Here is a 7,843-nt window from a genome sequence, read left to right on the forward strand (position 1 = left end):
CCGGACTCCCAGCTCCAGGGGAGTGCAGGGAAGGGGGGTATAGGGGAGTGACAGGTCCTCTTTATTGAAGCCAGGTATAGATCTGTCCAAGCACTGACCTCCAAGGCTGTTAATAGGAAGTCATAGATTCCGCCCCGGTTGCTGGGGTCCATCAGGTCCTGGATGAAATGGATTTCGGCTCCGAGGTGCTGTATCCTGCCATGAGAAATAATTCAATGATGCGAAAATAATATCCAAATAAAAATATTCATTGTGATGTATGGGGAGGAAACTCCACCCATTGCATGGCCATCACCTGCAGTAATGTTCAAATAATATTATAATAAAAATAATAATAAAATATTAAAATAAATATTAATAATAATATATTAAAACTAATATATAACAATAATAATAAAAATAATAAATAATAACAATTAGAAAATAATTCTACATATAATTACCCCGCGCGGGACACAACGTAGATAAGGAGGGGCAACAGATCATCCATGGGGAGTTTATAATCCTTCCCCACCACCCGGGACACCGTCACCTCGATCTCCTTGTACGTGTTCAGGATGATTTCCAGCTTCTCGTTGGGGTCCACAGTGGTGCTGAGGAAGAAAGAAGAATCATTAGAAAGTGTAGTGTGCTGTGAAAGAGACACCGAGGCACCCCGACCTTCTTCTAGCTGAAGGCTCAGAAAACCTTCTTCATCAAATCCATTGAAGCAAAGATTATAATGGAGTTCAATAGGAGCCCATTGCTAAAGTAAAAAGCATGCAGCGATTACATTGGCTTCTGGTTGTCAGAGGTGGTACAAGCAACCAATCAGAAGCTGTTGTGGGTGGTGTTTAGAAAGCAGTTGACTTGGTAAATAACCAGCTGACAACAAGTTCACCACAACCTTCCATACATTGATGACTTTCTGCACTCCCCTCCTTCCATACATTGACCACCTTCTGTACCCCCCATACATTGAATACATGAGATCCGTATTGGTGTCACTCACATGATTTTCTGAAGACATTCCGTAGCTGATTGGAAACATTTATGCCGCACTATAGAATATCTCTGAAATAGAAATTGCCTTCAATTAGTTACATTCTATTACAATCCATGATAAAAGTATAAACTCAGCTGAATAATAACAAAAGCTGCTAATTTATGTTCTTCTGGATCTTAAAATTCACTTAAAGTGAATCTGTATACAAAAGTTACTCTGGGGGCTTAGCTGAAATGGGAGAAGAGTAACAGCCAGGATAAAGTTCTGTCCGGGATCTGCTGATCACCAATCGGGCTATTCCAGGCTGTGGATGGCACGCAGTACAGATAAAAGGGGGTGCATGCAAGACCCAGATTTACACCCCAACCTTCACCCCTTCTTCTTTGGATCACATCTTCACAATATTATTATTTTTTAAGTTCCTGTACCAAAAAAACAACTTTTATTCCTCTCTTTGACATCACTAGGCTTTTAAAATTCTTACAGCTGCTAGGATGTCATTTCCTATTGCTGTAGGCAGACCCCCAGATCTACATCTTCCAGGAGCCCGTTATCAGTGTGTGGTCAGGCTCTTGTGAGAGTGATGGAAGCAGCACTGTTTTGCTCGGGTTTACAATGTCTTGCTGCAGCAATGCGCATTGCATGCATTGGTTTAGTCTGATGCCATTTATTCTGAAAGGCACCCCAATACAGCTCATGTATTTCTGTCTGTGCACCTTTTCTGTATTCATATATTAGGAGTTCTTAATACAATACATGATTACGTAGCAAAATGCATCTTAGACACATGTGAATGTACCCTGGATAAGTGATTCCTGGCTGTATTCATTTCAAATAAGCGGGAATGAGCTGAGTTCTGCACTCTGGCAGGCAATAAAACATAAGGCAATGTTCATGTATTGCATAGATGAGCTGCTTTTTACATTACGATTCTAAATTTCTGCATTTTTACCTTTATATTTATTTTATTTATTACACTTTTATGCAACATTTAGAACATTTTGGTAATCCTGGGTGCAAGTTGGGTGTATATTGAATGAAACATTCATGAACATACCAGCCCCCCTTTAAGGGAATCTTAGATGGAAATGCAGCCCCTTACCCTAAATTATCTATTCTATAAAACATTTGAAAGAAAGGGTAGATTCTTTTCATGATAACCATTATCAGTCCCCCCATGCAGGGTTCCCTCGCTTCGCTGCAGCTCTCACCTTTTTCCTCGGGTTGGGTACCGGGCCATTGATGACGTTCTGGCTCCTCCACAGACCCCTGGCGTCAGCTAGTGATGAGGGCGTCAAAAGCTTTTTTTTTTTGGTTTGTTTTAGAATAAATGTTTATTGGAAGAATAATGCGCTGAAGGCTTACATGCAGCAAAATGATCTAACACATGCCAAGCTGCAGCATGCTGTCACTGAGGTTAGCTATGTAACTCCATTGTTATCCTACAGCTATCACACCTCCATCAATCAGACCTCTGTGCCAAGGGTCTGAAAATGGCAACTGGCAATGCTCAGCTTCAGCCAAGATTAAAACTGTTTTTATTTGCATGGGTTAAAATTAGAAAAGGTTAGAATGTCAGGCTGTGTGCACACCGGGGTGATTTACTAGCCAATGCAGGTTAGTGAATTGTCCAAAACTCATATCACACTCAATATATGCACAGCAGAGTTCAGTGATTATGGGGATTTGCATTCCATCAGGCAAGGCTTAGTTATATGACAGGTACTCTTTATTAGAAACTTTTCAGCACAGGTCAGGCAATGGTTTGTGTTTAGCATACATATGTATCAAAAAAATAGATTCAGAGACCTAGGGGGTTTACATGGCAATTAAATAAACATGTTTTATTATGTGTATAGGTACAAACAATATTATTAATATATACAATAATATAAACAAACTCCTAGATTGTAAGCACTTCTGTACAGGGTCCTCTCCTCCTCCTGTCTCACTGACTGTATCTGTCTGTCATTTGCTACCCCTATTTAATTGTACAGCGCTGTGTAATATGTTGGCGCTATATAAATCCTGCTTGTTAATAATAATAATATACATATAGTACATATAATATATTAACAATAGTTACAATGGCCCTGAGAATCCACTGGGATCCCAGGGCACTAGAGGTTTATTAACCTCTAGTACCGGGTATCGCAGTGGAACTGCAGATGAACTCTCAATGGAGTTTCTCCATTGAGAGTTCACGTGCAGTTCAGTTCCCACAGTCACCGGGTTGTACTTATCAGCCCAGTGGCCATAGGAACTGAACTGCAGAGGAACTCTCAATGGAGAAACTCCATTGAGAGTTCACCTGCAGTCACAGCTGATTGGAGGCTTTCGTGTGCTCCTCCAATCAGCTGTGACCGCAAAGTTCCCACGGTCACCGGACTGTATTTGTCAGCCCGGTGACCGTGGGAACTGAACTGCAGATTAACTCTCAATGGAGAAACTTTATTGAGAGTTCACCTGCAGTTACAGCTGATTGAAAGCTTTTGTGTGCTCCTCCATTCAGCTGTGACTGCAAAGTTCCCACATTCACTGGCTGAACTTGTCAGCCCGGTGACCGTGGGAACTGAACTGCAGATCAATTCTCAATGGAGAAACTCCATTGAGAGTTCATCTGCAGTTCCACTGTGATCCCTAGGCACTAAAGGTTAATTAACCTCTCAACCAATCATTAATTAACCAATCATTCTTGCAGCCCTGGGAATCCTGTTTGCGATCCCTGGCACTAAAGGTTAAATGGGGAAAAGTCTCCCCATTCAAAATCTACAGTACTCTATGATTGGCTGACTAAAGAGGTTTTGAATTGGGAGACATGTCCCCAATTAACCTCTAGTGCCGGGGATCCCACACTGAGCTGATTTATTTGGGGGTTTATATCCTGATAGAGGACCAGATCCCATATGTTTTGAGCAACTAAACGCTTGACATTAGACTCAAACAACATCTATTCTCTCTCCTTCCCAGGGAAAAGTTTGCCTTACTGGACAGGACTGGACAGACTCAGCAAAACGTCCATTTATGAGATAAATACTCTGCAGATACAATATCCTGATATTCAACTTGACAATAATTTATGATTCAAGGATTTCCAGCCAATTTATACCTCCGGCTTTCATTTCTGAAGAAGCCCAGTTAGGGGAAACGTGTCAGGATGTAATAATCCTCCTTCTACTATGAATGGACAAATCTCCCAATAACCTGTTCTGTTAGGTTACTAGAATATAAACCTACAAATGTTAGATGAAATAAAAAGGCGGCCTTGTGACCATTGTTTATATATCATATGCACCATCTGTATATATTGGAATTATTGTTTGTACCTATAAGCATAATAAAACATGTTCACTCAAATGCCATGTAAACCCTACTTTTTCTGTTCTCTGAAACCATTTATACAGAAAAATATTTTTTTTTTTTGATAGTAGGGGATGGCAAACCTTACCAATGAGGGGTATATCTATTAATTAAGCGTTCCCATATATATGGAACATACATGGCAAACAGGCGCATGCTATGAGCAGCACAGATCCGGCTACATCGGAGTGCAATTGTAGGAAAGGAAAGCAAGTGAACATATCTGACTAAGGAAAGAAAGAATATGGGCGGGGAGGATTCAGAACCGGAAAGAACATGCAGAGAAACGCTCAGTCTGCATTTCTGAACATTCACTTTAGATATCAATAACAATAACGGAATATCATAATATATACGTGTGCAGCATGCTGGCCAACGCATGCTTCTCTTACCTGATTGGTTGTCAGCTTCACTTCCTTAAGTGGCCAAAGCTGCCTATAGGGGATAAAAAAAATTGTAAAAAAATGATGGATGGATAGATGGATAGATAGATAGATAGATAGATAGATAGATAGATAGATAGATAGATAGATAGGACAGGTAGGTACCTTTGCACATCCAGAAACTCCAGCAGTTTGGTGTCTGCCAGGTGACCCAGGCGCACTATGCCCTGCCAGTAGAAGGCGTCCTCTTGCTCATGGTACAGCATGTACAGCATAAAGAGGTCCGGGTGGAATCGGGGCAGAATGGCGGGGAGGATCACAGTATGAGCATTCAGCTCATCACTAGAAATAGGAAATTAAACCGAGATGAATCTCCTTCCTTAAGACAACACTTCCGTTCTATCATTAGTGGCTATTGCTCACCTCATTCCCTCCTCCTGCACTCTGGGGACCGCCTGGCTCCCCTTAGCTTTCATAGCCATTAACGTTCTATTAGGAAAGAAATAACATTAGAAAAGGAAGTTAACCAAGATGAATGAAGCCGCCATGATCTGTGTCACAATGTATCTGAGATTGCTGATTATGATCAGAATAGAGAGAGAAACGCGAGCGGCACCCCGCTGTGCTCTTCTCCATTGACCTATACAGCGATCGTTCACCGTCAGTAGTTCATGGGTCCGTCAGTTGTCCCCAGGATTGCAGTTGTCCCCGTGGCCCTAACTTCCCATCTCAGGGATAGTAAAGATCCTACCTGAAGCACTCCCACATCTTTTTGGCGTAGTGCTTGATTTCCTCCTGTGCCATGGCCAGCAGATGGAGATTTGCCCCTGATCCAGAGTATGTAGCCTGAAATGCCCCATGTAGCACCTTCAATAGTTTCTTCAGAGGATGAGAAGACGTGTTGAATGCCTGAAAGAAAACATTATATCATATCAGTATCAGCTGGTACATCCTTGTCACTGCTAGGCATTTCTGCATTCTGCATGTGATTAGCATTGCTTTTTCCTCCAATACCCCTGTTATATCTGGGGATTGTGTCAGCCTGACAGTAGGTTGAATTGATGTCTATGTTTTGCTTGTTCCCAGTCTCTCACTATCAAATTTATAATTTTACAAAGCTGCATTCAGACACCATAATATTACTGAGGAAGCTTCCTAATGTGAAACGCCTAGACCATTTATGATATATTTGGATCATTTTATTGGATTTACTCATTATTGTAGATATAAATTGGTGGTACAATAACTAAGAGCACATTGATAACTACAGGCTGGCTAATTACACCTGTGTTTTAATCCATTTATTGCATCATAGCAAAATAAAGTAGGTTTATATCTAGGGTTTTGGATATGCATTTGTTCATTTCATTTAGGTATCATTAAAGTCCCAGTCACTTCCATATTTATTGGAATAGGTTGGTGGATTTATGCATAATCGAGACACAATAAAAAAAAAAAAAAGACTAACAATTTTCCATCACTCACCTTCTCTAGATACACCTGGAAGGCTCTGGGCTCCTCCTGGAGGTTTAGGTTCTTTAACATGTCCTCTATCTTCACCGACTCGTCCTCCATTTCTCCCCTGGAAAGATTTACAGAATGTCTTATAGTTATGTTGACTTATTAAAAGCTCCCCATAGCTTTATGCTGCATTATTTTACATATTGCATTGTACAAATCTGCACTGGTGGAGCGCAGACGTAAATCAGTCTCCATCAATTGGATTCTAAGCTCTTCTGGGGAGGTTACTCGCTTCCTCCTGTGTCACCGTCTGTCAATTGCAACCCCTATTTATTGTACATCGCTGCATAATATGTTGGTGCTATTTAAATACAATTTATTATTATTATTAATATTAACACCCTCACACCCTATTGGCTGATATAGGTCACAGATGTTCATTGGTCGGTACCCTCCCCTATCCGCCCCCGAGCTTCTCTTACAAGCAGTAGGGATGGCGTTTAGTTCAGTTGGGTCACTGTCAGTGAATATTTCTGTCTGTATTTTAATAACCAATGGGAATGCTGCTGAGACAACCAGAAAAGAAGACTGGTAAAAAAAAGCCCCTAGGAAGCCCAGCTTACTGATTGCAGCACAGATACTCCTGAGATTTCTGAATCTTCTTGCTGGACTTGGTGTGAAATCCCAGGAAAGATTCTTCAGTTTCTCTATTACAGCCGGTTTCCAGGAACTTCTGGAATTGTTCAAATATTCCTTGCCATCGCTCCTCCACTGGGAATGATCCGACACCAAACTGACTGAAGAAAAGAAGGGAACATGGATCAAAGTGACATGGAGCGGGAATGTTCCCACATATATATTTGTATTGAAAAGGAAGAGAGGGGCATGTCTGTTACTGAGTGCTAATTACTGAGGTCACTGGGTGTATCTGTGGTGCCTATTGGTGTGCAGTCATATTTGGATCTGGGGGTAACAATACTGTAGATATGGGCAAAAGGTTTTTTTTATTGACCTGTATAAGTTGGAGTAGGGTTTTAATTTATCTTTATTTATTTATTTATTTTTTTAATTAACATTTTTTTTTTTTTTTTTTTTTTTTTTAATACATTCATACTGTGTTCTACAATATTGCCAATAGATGTCAGTGTTGTACCTGAAATGAACACTTCCCATTGGCTGAGTATACAAAGTCATGCCAAGTGTTGTATTGTGTCACCCATCAAACAATAGCATTTACATTCCATTATTTATTTTCCAGTTATGTCGTTAAGTATCTATTCTTGCAAAATGAAGAGTCTTTCATTGCTGACTTCCTTCTGAAAATTCAAGTCACCTGGAAACTTCTGCTTTATATACATTTTGATTGCAATTCGGTTAGAGCTAAAGCCATTAAATCAGCATGGCAGCCAGGTAGCTGGTATTTTCAGGAGGGGTCGACAGTGCCAATCTCAAATATTCTGTTAACAGCTACTTACTATTTCCTCTTCATTATTTCATCCTGGAATTCACTGGAGGTGCTGAGGACTCCCTGAGTCTGGAGGCCGTAGTGGGCAGTTTTGGTGAAAGTCCCAACAAGTGTGAATCCATTGGCAAATGTCAGTTTTCCCTGAACATTAAAAAGGAGCAAATTACTTTTTATATTCATCCAGAATTA

The 7,843-nt window shown here is 40.6% G+C and overlaps 1 protein-coding gene across 1 annotated transcript in view; it reads right to left on the reverse strand.

Moving 5' to 3' along the window:
• Positions 1–98: 98 nt before the first annotated feature.
• The window catches only part of ALS2CL (ALS2 C-terminal like), a gene marked incomplete at both ends in the record, with an annotated part of 25,331 nt that continues 17,586 nt past the window's right edge, over positions 99–7,843 (reverse strand). The window contains 10 exon segments of the mRNA XM_072413021.1: positions 99–195; positions 444–593; positions 992–1,053; positions 4,738–4,780; positions 4,894–5,070; positions 5,152–5,217; positions 5,480–5,637; positions 6,214–6,310; positions 6,813–6,986; positions 7,665–7,795. Of these exon segments, the coding sequence (XP_072269122.1) occupies positions 99–195; positions 444–593; positions 992–1,053; positions 4,738–4,780; positions 4,894–5,070; positions 5,152–5,217; positions 5,480–5,637; positions 6,214–6,310; positions 6,813–6,986; positions 7,665–7,795 (1,155 nt within the window).

Source organism: Pyxicephalus adspersus, chromosome 5 (assembly GCF_032062135.1).
Source record: "Pyxicephalus adspersus chromosome 5, UCB_Pads_2.0, whole genome shotgun sequence".
NCBI classification, from domain to species: Eukaryota; Metazoa; Chordata; class Amphibia; order Anura; family Pyxicephalidae; genus Pyxicephalus; species Pyxicephalus adspersus.